The sequence below is a fragment of the Sus scrofa genome, chromosome 6, assembly GCF_000003025.6.
Source record: "Sus scrofa isolate TJ Tabasco breed Duroc chromosome 6, Sscrofa11.1, whole genome shotgun sequence".
Lineage (NCBI taxonomy): Eukaryota > Metazoa > Chordata > Mammalia > Artiodactyla > Suidae > Sus > Sus scrofa.
The window spans coordinates 153,763,173-153,778,571 of NC_010448.4; the positions used below are offsets into that span (position 1 = coordinate 153,763,173).

The following is a 15,399-nucleotide window of genomic DNA, read 5'->3' on the forward strand; positions in this document are numbered from 1 at the left end:
TACATCTCAGGTTGTGCTAACCACATTTCAAGTACTCAGTAACTACACATATGGCTATTGGCTAATGTATTGAACAGTGCAGTTCTAGATGAAGGAATACTTAAGTAGTCACTGGTTCATTTCCAGATTTGGAAACAAAATGCTGAGAGTAGTAGAAGCTGTATGAGCTCTTTGAGGACAGGGATAATGTTTTCTTCTATCTTTTTCTTCAGCATCTAGTACCTAGCGTAGCGGCTGATGCACACAACACACAGTCACTATTTAAGTGAAGAATATCTCCGACTAATCTAAGAGTGTATCCATATAGGCCAGTTTTAAGAAGTCTGAGAAGGAGGCTCCCTGGTAGATTTGACCTGAGTGTTTGTTATTTTTATTAGGGTAGAGAGTAACACTGAACTCCTCTGTTACCTTCAGATATATGAAAACAAATACTTCCAATTATCCTTGCCAACCAGTTAGATTCATCTGCTACATGTTAGAAAAAAGGATTGTAAAACTCTGAAAATATCTTCTCTTAGCCACTTCTAATAGGGAAGAGAAACTAGCATTTATACAGCACACATTCTGTGCAGGCTCTGTGTGTGACTTCAAGTGTAATGTTTAATCCATGTAACAACCCTGTGAAGTGTATGTAAACCTTTTTATGATAATTTTTGCAGACCTGGACAGTTTTTGAGAGGAATTGTTTCAGCTAGAATTCAAGTGTGACTTTCATGAGTATATAAGTGCCTACTTTAAGTCCCATAAGAATTATATGATTTACTGTTTTAAAAGTTTCTTTAATAATTACAAAGGTATTATTTATCCAAAAAGTCACTTCCAGGAAAATTCTGGCTTGATCAAAAGGAGGATGATAAGAAATATACGAAGAGGTAAAATCAATTTATAAAACTTTTTAAAGTCTGAATTGTATTTTAAAAACTTCTTCACAAGCTTCCTTATTTTTTTTTTTCATGTGGTGCAGTCTGCAGAAAACAGCAAAAATCATGTATGTACTTACATTTTATATTTTAAAATCCTTTTGGTTAGTTAAAAATTATGGGAAAATTAAACAAAAAGTTACAGTTGGCCTGTGGAAAAGCCCTCTTGACCTTGGGTTATATAAAAATATAAAATCAGAATTTCTTGTGCAGGTGTTGGAATGTCACAGGTAATTTTATGATATTATTTGTTTGTTGGAATTTCTTCATGGCCCTACAGAATTAATTCCTTTGGATTGTGGAAAAGATGTTTTTATGGGATTTGTGGTAAAATTAAAGCTGCTTTCTAATATATTAGAAATTGACTTGATTTCTCTTGCCCTGTCACTTAACTTTCAGTCATTTCAAACAAAAATTTGAATTGTCTAGAGAAATTAAGTATTAACTATTTTGTAAACATCCTTTCCCTGTAATAGAAAAAAATTTGATGTTTTTTAGTGTTTTCTAAACTTGCATGTTTATAGTCCCTTAAAGGTTGGGTTTGCAAATTTGCAATTGCTAACAGTTTGAGCAGTGAGCATGCTTTGGCATTTGCATTTTGCTAAACAAACAACAATAACCAAAATGTGAAGTCAGTGAAAAGATTAATGGTTTGCTTGAATTAAATTGATGAGCTTCATGACTTTTATTTTTAAATTCTTAATGTCCTGAACTTCAAAAGCAATAAATGTAATAATGTCTTAGTATTTTTACCTCTTTTCTGGCTTGATATTTACATTGATTAACAAAGAAGAATCAGAGAGATGATATTTATGGAGCCAAGTTTAAACTCTGACATGCCTCTCAGGATTTGGAAATGTATTAACATTTGCTGTTTTGTGTCCAGTCTAAGGAAGCCTATTTATCTATCATTGCATTGACTTCCTTTGATGTCTTTTAGTGTTACCTCCACTCAGACCCAAAGATTATGTCTTTTGAGGCTCCTATCATCCTGAGCTAGAGAAGTATACAAGTCAGGGTAAATCTGTTCCCCCAGGTAGAGGCTGTAGCCACCTTCTTCTTCTTTTTAATTCTTAGACTCAAGGTATTGAATTTAGCCCTTGGCTATCTATAACCTTTAGCTGTATAAATATAGAATGTTCCATTTCAGAAATTTTTTTTGCAATTCCTTTTTTTCCCCTCAGGGTACACTCTCCTACAAAACCAGCCAGTTACTCAGTAAAGTGGACGATAGAAGAAAAAGAGCTGTTTGAACAAGGGCTGGTAAATAGAGCAATTTTTAATTTATAGTAAAATAATTCTAGAAGCAAATATGGATAGAATTATAAGGTTAAATTAATTTACAGAGACTAGTGATTTCTTTTTAATTGCAGTGATCACACCTATAGTTTTTCTATAGTTAAGTGGTGTTTGTAGTATAGTATAAGAGGATTCCTTTTAATTCATATCTAAGTTAATAAAATACTAAGATAGATTTGAATTGATATTTTAGATAGTTTTTCACCCCCCCTTTTTGGTATTAATAAAATCCAAGAAAGTGAGCTGTATCTGTGTATATGTCACCAGCTACCTGGATTAAAAGGCAAAATTATTTAGTTACCTGATCTTTTCACTTGGAAAAAACTTGTATGTTTGGAACTGTCTGGGTGTTCAGCTGAGTTGTTTTAATTCAGTTATTTGGCATTGTGCACACAGTCTTAATACTTCAGTGGGTATAATTTAAGACCAGAAACATTTCTTTTGCATGAATGTTTCACTGAGATCTATTTAAATGTTCACAGGTTGCTTAATGGAAAAAATATGTATGCAAGTTTGTAATTATGGAAAAAACTCCTTAATGTAAGGAAACTTAACAAAATGTTCAGAAATATATATTTTTTTAACTGTCAATAGTAGATTATATCTTTGTCTTTAAGTTACATGTTATCCGTTATTATACTAAATTTGAAATTCTATGTATTTATATATTACATATGTAGAATAATTAATATTTGTATAGAATTCATGAATGCAAGTTGACACATTGCTAATACTTTTTTTTTTTTTTTTTTTTTTGTCTTTTTGCCATTTCTTGGGCCGCTTCCTGCGGCATATGGTGGTTCCCAGGCTATGGGTCCAATCAGAGCTGTAGCCTCAGGCCTATGCCAGAGCTACAGCAATGCAGGATCTGAGCTGTGTCTGCAACCTACACCACAGCTCACGGCAACACCGGATGCTTAACCCACTGAGCAAGGCCAGAGACCGAACCTGCAGCCTCATGGTTCCTAGTTGGATTTGTTAACCGCTGAGCCACGACGGGAACTCCCATCGTTGCTAATACTTCTACAGATTATGGGAAATAAAATGTAGTTGTATTTTTATAATTAGTCATCACCATGACATCTATGTTCTATGATGTTTTATATAAATACATAAACCATCTTGAGGGTTTTATCTCCTTGTGAGATTTTTCTTCTGTACTATTAATTTTTTTATATTGGCATTTTGGTTTGTTGCATGATTATCATGTATATAATCTAATTAACCAATCAATTATTTAAAATTGCTGATAGCTTTAGTTTTTTCTATTACCAAAGACTAGAATACACACACAGACAAATGGGTTGTGAATTTTTCAGTTATTATTGTTGACTTTGGTGTAGTTATAGGGGCTTTATTTGCATTGTTCAAAATTCAAATGGTACCTAAGGTTGTATGTAAGATGTTAGTCTCCCTCTGACTCCTGTCTCAGCCTATAGATGCTTTATTTATTTATTTATTTATTTATTTATTGCTTTTTAGGCGTGTATCCGTGGCATATGGAGGTTCCCAGGCTTGGGGTCCAAATGGAACTATAGCTGCCAGCCTACGCCACAGCCACAGCAGCGCTGGATCCAAGCCGCATCTCTGGGCTCCACCATAGCTCATGGCAACACCATATCCGTAACCCACTGAGCAAGGCCAGGGATTGAACCTGCAACCTCATGGTTCCTAGTCGGATCCATTTCCTCTGTGCCACAGTAGGAACTCCAGCCTATAGATACTTTAAACTTAGAATGTTTTCCCACAAAAATGCAGGGAACCATTGCTTGTATTACTGCCTTTTTAACCTACTGGTATCATTTGCTTATAGATTGAATTTTCTCAGGTTGAGAAAAGGGAATTATGTGGTACTTAAATGATGAGGGAAGAGTTTTTCTTTCCTGTCTTGGCCCTTTGCTCTATTTTGAAATTGGTGAAGGTTTTCTTCACTCTTCTCATTAAGGTCCCCTCTCCAGTTTTTATAGTGCCCAAGCCCCTACAATCCTAACAAGTCTAACTTTATCTAGATCTCTCCTGTCTCCAAAAGTGCTCCATGTTACAAGTTACCAATTTGCCTTCATCACATGATAGAGATAACTAATTTTTCAGTAAATTGATCTCAGCGAAGTTAAAAGTTTTTTCATTTTTTTATTAGTTTTTTTGAAATATAGTTGATTTATAATCTTGTGTTAATGTCTGCTCTGTAGCCAGGTGATTGTTAAACATATCCATTTCTTTTCAGCTTCTTTCCCCGTATAGTTCATCACAGAATATTGAGTTCTCAGTGCTATACAGCAGGTCCCTGTTGACCATCCTTCCATGTACAGTAGTGTGCATATGCCAATCCCAAACTCCCAATCCACCCCCTACCCCATTTCCTCTTGGTAACCATAAGTTTGTTTTTTAAGTCTGTGAGTCTGTTTCTGTTTTGTAAATAAGTTCACTTGTATCATTTTTTTTTTTTAGATCCCAGGTATAAGTGATATACGATACTTGTCTAAGAACAATCTTAAATAATTTATACACACTAATAATTTTTGCAGAAGTACCTTCAGTTTTTTTTTTTTTGTCTTTTTGCCATTTCTTGGGCCACTCCCGTGGCATATGGAGGTTCCCAGGCTAGGGGTCTAATCAGAGCTGTAGCTGCCAGCCTACGCCAGAGCCACAGCAATGCGGGATCTGAGCCGTGTCTGCAACCTACACCACAGCTCACGGCAACGCCGCATCATTAACCCACTGAGCAAGGGCAGGGACCGAACCTGCAACCTCATGGTTCCTAACCAGATTTGTTAACCACTGCGAGTCCCTTCAGTTTTAAGACATTTCCCATATGTCAGATTTTCTAGTAAATACCAGAAGTAAATGTATAAGTTAATCATTTAGGTCAGTGACTTACTACTGTGAATCATGACTGTCTAGCCTGTAAATCTGGCCCTGGGATCAGCTTCTTCGAGTTGTGGATTTTTTTTTTCTTTAGTCTTAAGAATTCTTTTTTTTTTTTTTTTTTTTGTCTTTTTACCATTCCTTGGGCCGCTCCCATAGCATGTGGAGGTTCCCAGGCTAGGGGTCTAATCGGAGCTGTAGCCACCGGCCTACACCAGAGCCACAGCAACGTGGGATCCGAGCCGCATCTGCAACCTACACCACAGCTCACGGCAATGCCGGATTGTTAACCCACTGAGCAAGGGCAGGGACCGAACCTGCAACTTCATGTTTCATAGTCGGATTCGTTAACCACTGTGCCACAACGGGTACTCCCTTAAGAATTCTTTAAAAAGGCTTGTTGAGTTACTTTGAGAAATAGAGAGTATCTTGTGTTGGAGATAATATAAAGGAGATTTATGTGTCAAATGATAGACGATACCTAAAAATCCTATCTAGATTTAAGATTATATTGCATTCCTGTCTGTACTTCAAACTACACCAGAGTTCTCAGTTTTTCACTCCACAGCCTCAGTGTCTGCAGGTACCCAGCCTTTGACAGTGGAGGGGTGTAGGGAGGTGTTGGTTGAAGGTTGCTTCATTTGTGATTTTCTGTTGTAAGTCAATTTACTGTGATACGTAGTGTAAGAATATCCGCTAAGGAACATTCTTAAGGATGGAATCTGGGTTAAAGGAATATTTTGAAATTCTTGTCATAATATATTCAGATGATTCTATAATTGGAATATATAACTTGCTTCCATTTTGGGCACTTTTTTTTTAAGTTATCTCAAATTTGGAACATCATAATGTGTAATACTAATAGGACACTGTTAGGAATATTCAGGAGTGACAATAACTATAAAAAGAAAACAAGTTTCTAAATCATCTTGGTCTCTTTTCAGAAATCAAGATTCCAAAAGAAGATTGTGGGCTTTGATTTTAAGAGTCTTAACTTTATATGAGGCTTCATTGTGTGCTTTAGAAAATAAATAAATACGGGTTCTAGTTTTTGTTTTGTTTTAAAATATGGCAGTTGTTTGGAATATTAAGTAACTTAAAGCAATTTATTTCCATTTTTAAAATATAGGCTAAATTTGGCCGAAGGTGGACTAAAATTGCAAAGCTAATTGGAAGTCGCACTGTTTTACAAGTGAAGAGTTATGCCAGACAATACTTTAAAAATAAGGTAAGCAGAATATAAATGTCCTAGTGATAATATTTAAAATACAAGTCAGCAAAAATAGTTTTTTAATTCAGGCACTAATGTTTTAATGTTCAGAGTCGTTATAGTAAAAGTATTTTATACCCATAAAGTACCCTATAAATGTTTGTCTTCAGAAATCTCAAGGCGTATCTTGAGTATATTGAATATTGCTAGTAAATAGGTATTAGATTAACTCCACTTTATTTCATACAGTTAAATAGAAGGACAAAATATTAATTGCTCAAAAACATCCTATAAAGCAAGTAGTATTCCAGAGAGAAAACCTTAGAGTTCATTGTTTCCAGGAAAATATCTTTTCTTCGTAAATATTTGCATTAAACTTTTAAGAATAATTAGCGCTTAGTGGCCATAAATGCTAGTAACATTAATCTAAAATCTTTTTAATAGCAATGAAACTAGCACAGTTGTTTTGAAGAATTGTCTTTGGAAACTTTAATAAATTTCACTGGTCAGAAAGGTATAGTCTAGTTCTTTAATCTTTCAAGTAATTTGTACTGTATTCAACCATGTTGTTTTGACATTTAGAATTATTCCAGTGTGTTCTCCCTGACCTCTGGGAACATAATTATACAGAATTTGAAAGTGTCTTAAGCAAAATTTGATGTTTTCTTTTAACGTAAGTACAGTTGACACTTGAAAAACAGGCTTGAACTGAGCAGAACCACTTATACACGGATTTTTTTTCAGTAGTAAATACCTCAGTGCTACATGATCCGCTGGTGTGGAATTGCACATATGGAGGAAGTTCAAATACTGACGAATCCCATACATGGAGGGCCACCTATAAGTTATACCCAGATTTTTGACTGTGCAAAGGATGGTGTCCCTAACCCCCTTGTTCAGGGGTCCACTGTAAAGGGTTTTTACCCCATATACCAGATTTATCTGACTTAGTGTCATTTAGGCATAGGAAGTAATGGAATGGATTTGTTGTAGATCTGTTGTCTCCATATTTTAACCATCAAAAGCATTTTCAAGACAGCTCACCAGGTTACTTTCATAAAGTACTATGAAACAGAATAAGCTTAATTTTTCATTTCTACTTCCATACCCCTCAGACCAGAATGTGTAGGGTATTTTGGAGAAGTGAAAGGGTACATTTTAATATTAAAAGAAACATTAATGTATAATGAAATATAATGCAAAATTTTATCTAACTTTAGAAAATAAACACAGACTTGAAATAAATAGGGTTGTTGAAGGCTATTTCAAGCTAAATGGCCAAATCCCCATTTCCCTCCTGTTGCTCTTTCCTTCTCCTCTATGTATAAAGCCAGTTACCCTCAAATACAGGATTGTGGGAGTCTACTGTTATAAAAGATCTATAAATAACCTCTTGGGTGTGTTTGTCATATGCAAGAGTTTTCAAAAACTCTGTATATAACAAAGATTTTATTTCAAATCCTACCCATTGCCATTCATCTTTTTTTTGTTACATTACCAGATATTTATGTTTATAATAGATATAAAAGATAATTTCAGGCCTTAAATTATAAACTCTGTAATATTAGAGGTACATTAAATGAACATGTGAAAACCAGTTTGTTTCTATTGACTTCATATTCAAATGAAAGATAGTTTTAATTTACTAATATATACGAGATAAATTCCTTTAAAGAGTTTTTTAGCATTATAAAAATGATTAGTTGAGATATCAGACATTTTGAGAACTAAGTCTTCACAGTGTTTTGATCTTGTAGAGAATACCTTAGTGTGACAATTGTAAGTTCATCATCTATGGTTGATACAAGCCAGATTCCTACTTTAAACTTAATATTGAAAAATAAGTAGTAGGCTTATATAGGTCATAGGTATTTGCTAAAAAATTACCAGACCATGAATGAGTCAAATATATTTATGGAAATTTGAAATTATGGTCTTTTATATTTAAGATGAAGCTTTAAACCCTTCAGAGAAAAGCACAATAAAGGTGTAATATTCCATTGACATGCACTTAGTTTTACAACTTGGTATCCTATTTTTTGTGTGCCAGTGATTATGTTTTAAAATGTTAATATTATGGGGGTTTTATTGTATTTTTCAATAAGGTAAAATTAGATGGTCCAGAGAAGGAAACACTAAATCAGAAGAACAGCAGTGATTTTCAGATGAAAAATGATGTTGAAGGCACAGAGGTGTGGACACCTTCAGGTTTAAGGGGACGTGCTGATCCCAACTTGAATGCTGTAAAAATTGAAAAGTTATCTGATGATGAAGAAGAAGAAGTAGACATCACAGATGAGGCAGACGAGTTGACATCTCAAGCTCCCCCAAAGAGTCTTAGCCGTGATCTCTTATTAGACATCCCTAATAATAAAAGACATGCAGCCAGTCAAGGGGAATTCATTGCTTCTGGCAGCCAGGAAGATCCCATTTCTAAATCTTCCAAAGAGTGCCTTGAGAATATAAAGCAAGGTGCGATGGATACACGGACAAGTGCAGGAATTACATTTTGGACTGAAAATCAGAATACCAGTGACCAAAAATCAGTTGAATTAAATGTTCAGAAATGTCATAAACTGATGAAAAACTGTGATAAGCACGATGGAAATGGAATAATAGACGATACCAAGCAGTTGCCTTCTCCAGAGCCTTGTGAAGTTCAGAAAGACTTGAGTGATAATGAATTGCTTTTTCATTCTTCCTGCCAAATGGAGGCGGAGAGCCATGAGGAAGAAGAGCTTAAGCCACCAGAACAGGAAGTAGAAATAGATAGAAATATCATTCAAGAAGAAGAAAAACAAGCAATTCCTGAGTTTTTTGAGGGGCGCCAAGCTAAAACACCAGAACGCTATTTGAAAATTAGGAATTATATTTTGGATCAGTGGTAAGGAAAAATTGTGTATTAGATGCTGTTTTAAAACTTACGATATTTGATTAGGCCTGTGTAGAATTTAGTATTTTACATTCCTAGAGTTCCAAAGAGCTTTAACATAATAATATATTTCAGTAGGCAAAACTTAGAATTTTTCAAAGTGAAAGGAAAACTTTTGAAAGTTTTGGTAGGTATTGACTTCTGTGGCTTTCTTAACCCATGTGTCTGTTCTTTAAGAGTCTTTGGTCCTAGAAGAAAAGGGATAGATGATTGCCTTAATTCGTACTGTTTCAGGAGCTACAGAATTGTTTAGAACCATCTTTTCAGAGGGCTTCTGCTGTAGCCTAGGAAGATTACCAAAGGAAAACAAATAACCAGGCTTATTAAATCAGTAACCTTCATTTTACCCACACAGTGTTAAGTATTTTGACATCTAAAGATAGCCCTATTCTAAAAGGGTTTTTTTTTTTTTTTTCTTGTTCTTAACTCTTGGTTATCTTGTAGATTGTTGAGATTGGGAAAATATTTAGGTAAGGGTAATATCAAAGTGAAGAATATCTATAAGGAACAACTCTTGATATTTGCATCGTGTTTTATAGTTTACAGGATCATCTGACTCCTCACAATGATCCTGTATAATAGGCGGGAGGTATTTTCTCTATTTGATAGAATGATTTGAGGTTAGGAAAGGTTTCTGGAGCTGCCTTTGGTTATACAACCAGCTGCTGACAGAAGTGGGACTTCACTGCACATCTCGACTTTGTAAATCACTCTTCCATTATTCCGCATTGTCTAATTCACACTATTAAAAAAGATGAATTAAATTAGATCTCTATTGGTATCTAATTTTTAAATAAAAACGTGAATGGCCAAAATTAAAGTACTTCAAAATAATAACCAACTCAAAAACGCCTATATAAATTGTCAGTGATTACTTAATGTTACTTTAATTAGATATCATTTGTTAATTTGAATTTTAGATTTATGAGGCAAAATAATTTATATAGATAGCATAAATTTGGCAGTAGTTTTCCTAATGCCATTAGTTCATGAAACCAGTTAAGTATTGCTGATTCAATATGATGATTTAGCAGAACAATGTGAAAGCAAAAAGGAATGCTTTGAACAGAAACTCACACCTATTCAGAAATAAAGAGAATGTTTAGAGACTAGAGGTGATGTTACAAAAGGGGCAGGGGAAGGAAGAGTTAAGTTTTAAAGATTAAAAAGTCTTGCTAGATTTGTTCGTAGCTAAAAGATCCTTTTTTTTTAGAAGCCTGTGCAGTTGACTCCCTGTTAAGACAATATTTCATCAAAATAGTAACCAGTATCATTACTGAATGCTTACCAAGTGCCATGCGTTGTATTTAAATCATTGCTAGTCCTCTTGAGAACCTCATCCTCATTTAACAGATAAGAAAAATGAGGTTCAGAGAGGAGAAAGGACTCTGTTCCCGTTCCAGTTCACTTTAGGTGAAGGTGATTCCAGAGTCTTGACCCATTATTTTCATACTTCCAACTCAAGGCCTTGACTGACTTCAGTCGGCCTTGGATGTTTTTCTCCCACAGATCTTAGAGAATCTTCTCTTTCAGTTTGCTCAAGGGATTTTAAGAGGCCTTCTGTGACCACCGATTGTGTACAATATCTCACATATCTCCTCCCTCTCATTCTCTTACCCTGCATTTTATGTATCTTAAGGAATTTATTACCATTGATAATGCTGTATTTTTATTTGTGTATTGTTGTCTCTTTCTCCACCCCGACCTCCACCCCATTGACATGATAATGTAGGTTCCCTAAAGGCAGACTCTTCTCTGTCTTGTTCATTGTTCTTCCTATTGCTTAGAACAATGCTTGTAATACAGAGGCAGATTGAAAGAATGAATTATTGTATCATGAACAGGTACTTCTAGAGGCCTTACCCTTCAGTGCTGTACTAGTAGACTCTTTGTTTAAAGCTTTTTGATGTGGGTAATCGTTAATTAAATCAACACAGTTTATAGATTCCTACAGTTTTTTAGTTGTTGGGTATAGATAGCATGCTCATTCCAGCTTTCTTGCCTTCATTTACACAGTTCGTTTCCTTTTCTTTCAAGACACACTGAAATCTCACCTTTTTAATGGAACTTCTGATACTCTCACGTCCCAAATTACGTTTTACCCTTCCTGAACTTCTGTAGAATTTATGGTTTAAAATTTAGTTTTAGGCCTTCCCAAAACACACTAAGATATTCTTACCTATTTGTCCTACTCTGTCCCCTTATCCTTTTTTTTTTTCTTGTCTTTTTAGGGCCGCACCCTTGGCACATGGAGGTTCCCAGGCTAACAGTCGAATTGGAGCTGCAGCTGCTGTCTACACCACAGCCATAGCAACATGGGATCCAAGCCACTTTTCCAACCTACACCACAGCTCATGCAATACCGGATACTTAACCCACTGAGCAAGGCAGATTCATTTCCGCTGAGCCATGATAGGAACTCCTCTCTTATGCTTCTCACTCGATCTCCCTAGCACTTAGCACTACTTAACAATATAATGTATATGATTCATTAATTTATTGACTATTAAAATGTAAGTTCAGGAGCTGCAGATTTATCTCTATATCCTTAGTGCCTAGAAATTGTTCTGGTATGTAGAACACAGATATTTGTAGAATAAAAATTAAATACCTGTGCTATATGATATATCTGAATACTTGGTTTATAAAGTCTGTTTGAATCCTGTCACTTCCTTAGGTACTTTAATCTCTCTTACCTTCCTGTTTTCTCATCTCTAAAAATAAGAGTAATAAAATCTACTTTGTAGAATTGTGTATAACCCTTAGTTGGGCATCTGCTATAAGCACTGAGTAATTGTTTAATACTATGACAAAGTTCTCTGAGTTCCGTTACTCAGATTTTATGATACATTAAATTATTCAGTAAATATATGTTTTATTATGTCAACCTCTTCTTTCTTTCATATCTCTTTGGGCATTTCTCGATTCCTTTTGAATGCCCTATTGTATCTGTTTCTCTTTTCCACTTAGAGTACTTAATATTTGTTGGCATAATCATTAAAAACTAATATAAACCTTTTAAGGTTGTAAAAGCTAGCTTGTAATTAAAAGATTCTATCCAGCAAAGTAAAAGTGTATGAGCATAAGTAATGTATTAAAAATTGGAGCATCTAATACTAAATACTTTCAACATATTATGAAAATTCTGTTTTCATTCAGAGATTCAGGCTTGCATTTGGATCTGTAGATAAATAAGCTTTTACCTTCAGGGTCTTAGGATAACAAATCTATTGAATTTAATATTGGTAAAGAAATGATACTAGTAAAAATCACATTAAGTTTGTTTAAAGATATTTTATTTCAGGAAAAAAGTGCACTTGGGTATTATGTATTAGCATTGTACTTACTACACATTCACATTGAGAAGGGGGTACCTTTTTAAAATATTTCAGTATTAAAAGTTTCCCCCAGAAATCTTTGATGCTTTTATTTATCCAAAATAATTGTACTTCCATCTCTTAATTAGGGAGATATGCAAACCGAAATACTTAAATAAGACCTCAGTACGTCCTGGCCTGAAGAACTGTGGGGATGTTAATTGTATTGGACGGATTCATACATACCTCGAATTGATAGGAGCAATCAATTTTGGATGTGGTAAAAATAAAAACCGAACAACGTCTTTTACTCGACATTTTTTATCCTTGCAACCCCCATTACTTTCTTTGATACTTAAAATTCAAGTAGGTTTATTATAGATACAGAATACAGAAAGATGCTGTCATGTTATGGCATAAATACGTTATCAAGGTTTTGTTTTAAAACAGATTTCTGTTGATTAAACTGTATTTCCGTTTAACCTCCAGTAAAAATTGGTGGTGTGATTTAAAGGAACAATATTCAATCTGAGTAGTAGAAATGAAGAATGCAGTTCTTTGTCAAGTAAAAGTAATTTTCTGAAAAGTCTAATCAAAGCCCATTTAATTTGGAAGTACTGTGTTAAATGCTGGAAATAATTTCTAGCAGTGTTTAAATAAAATAATTTATGAGCCTCTACACTTAAATGTAATAAAAGTGCCAAAATATTTTTCATGGTAGAAAGTTTCTTTCACCCTAGTTTTTCTCAAATCTGAAGTCAATGAATATGCATTTTTTAAATGTATTCTGCCCTTTATTGAATTAACATGACAGAATTTTGGAGAAAAATTGTAGTTGCAAAATGATAAGGTAATTAGAATCCTGTAACCCATGGTTTGAGAGGAGCGTATTCTGTATTCTGTGTCTATGAAAAGACAACCAGAGATTATTTTATTTCATGTACAGATAGATAGAATTTACAGTCTGCCCTGGAATCTGTCCTTCACTTCAGTGTCTTTGTTTGCCCAAAGCACCGTAATAGGACTGGCTTTATAGGAAAACAAGATGTCGTAGCTTGCGTAGCCACTAAAGGAACTGCAAAATCATATTTTCTGTATTAGACTTTTAAAGTTAGCAAAGAGGGCCTAGCACTTATTTAATCAGAAATTAAACAAAAGACTTATTTCCTAAATGTTTCATTTTATTGAGATTTCCTTATAATAATAGAAATACTTTTATGTGAGAACTACCAAGTAGCACATCACGTGTATTATGGAGTAAGACAGAAGCTCAGGTATTAAAAAAAAATTAGAAATTGGCTTATAATTAATAGGATAGCTGTGTCTTCCTATTTAACAAATGAGTTCTATAAAATTATAATAGATTGTTTTGTTTTTCCTGGACTCCAATAGAACAGGCTGTATATAACAGGCCACAACCAGTTGATAAAGTACGAATCAGAGACAGAAGAGACACAGTAGAAGCCTACCAGCTTGCCCAGCGTCTGCAGTCCATGGTAAGCAGCCCCCTCTCTTACCAAATGATCTCGCCAGATTGCTCCTCACCCTATTAGGTTAGGTATGCCTATTTCTCTTCACCACTTTAACAAATGGCCATCTAGTGGAAGAACACCTTTTCTCTTGTGTTTCATCTATCACTTTTCTTGTTTCCATTCATGTTGATTTATAAGGCAAAAGACAAACCCTCAACATTTCCTCACAAACTTTACACAGAAGCATGATGCTTCACTAAAACTGCTTGGTTTTGATTCCTATGTGTAATGTATCTTTTAAAAATATACAGTTACGCTCTTTTCTTCTTCTTCATTTGTGTTTGCTTAAAATCCTTACCACAAGATTTAGCTTTTTGGAATAGCTCTTCAAAGTATTTTAGTCTTTATTTTTTAATTCTTTTTTTTTTTTTTTTTTGTCTTTTTTGTCTTTTTAGGGCCGCACCCATGGCATATGGGAAGTTCCTAGACTAGAGGTCTAATTGGAGCTACAGCTGCCAGCCTACGCCAGAGCCACAGCAACACCAGATCCGAGCCACGTCTGCAACCTACACCACAGCTCATGGCAATGCCGGATCCTTAACCCACTGAGCAAGGCCAGGGATTGAACCTGCAACCTCATGGTTCCTAGTCAGATTCGTTTCCACTGCGCCACGACGGGAACTCCTATTTTTTAATTCTTAAGGTTAGTGAATTTTGCAGTATTCTTATTTTAAAAATAAGTTTCCTAAAAGGCAGAGTCAAATTGTGGTCTTGCTGGCTTTACTAAAAAAAGAGGTTAAATTGGTTAATAGGTGAGATAAATGGAAAAGGAGTATAGATGATTAGAGTAGGTAATTTTCTGAGAGTAGCCTGGACACCATTTCTGTCTAGTTTATTAAGGAAGGATGTTTTCATATACAGTTGCTGGAGTTGGTGCTAGTCACACACTGGCTTCTGGCAGCCAGTCTAGTTTAAAAGCTTCAGTACTATTTTTGTAAAACTGGATGTTACTAATCCAGTAAACCAACTTTATAAGTTTTTGCTATTTGTATTAACTAGGCAATGTCTTCCTCTCTAAGCCTGAGATATAATTATTTTGCTTCTAGTTTTCAATATTTTATATCTCTTGCTGTGTGTTCTTGGAAGTTTTCCACCAAGTCATTTTCTGGGTGGTTCTTTTTGATCTTAAAAAATATTTTTGTCTTTATTGTAGAGCAGAAATTATCACAGCATTATGTCAACTATACTTCAATAAAATTTTATAAAATGAAAAAAATATATTTTTTTGTCCTAGAGTTTAACTACCAAATAGTGAAAGAAAATGAAAACTAAGGAAAAAATTGGGATGAAATTTAGTACATTATCACTGATTTATTTCTGAGCA

General features: G+C 34.6%; 1 protein-coding gene across 11 annotated transcripts in view; it reads left to right on the forward strand.

Annotated features, from left to right (window-relative positions):
• Positions 1 to 15,399, forward strand: part of MYSM1 (Myb like, SWIRM and MPN domains 1) — a 43,204-nt gene that overhangs the window by 7,964 nt on the left and 19,841 nt on the right. For 9 of the 11 annotated variants that reach the window (XM_021096571.1, XM_021096570.1, XM_021096574.1 and 6 more), the window contains exons 4-10: positions 795 to 872; positions 965 to 988; positions 2,105 to 2,183; positions 6,214 to 6,312; positions 8,400 to 9,178; positions 12,693 to 12,823; positions 13,936 to 14,039. In XM_021096571.1, the coding sequence (XP_020952230.1) occupies positions 795 to 872; positions 965 to 988; positions 2,105 to 2,183; positions 6,214 to 6,312; positions 8,400 to 9,178; positions 12,693 to 12,823; positions 13,936 to 14,039 (1,294 nt within the window). Of the gene's footprint in view, positions 1 to 794; positions 873 to 964; positions 2,184 to 6,213; positions 6,313 to 8,399; positions 9,179 to 12,692; positions 14,040 to 15,399 lie in introns of all 11 variants that reach the window. The other 2 variants (XM_003127968.5, XR_002345171.1) reach the window with 2 other exon arrangements.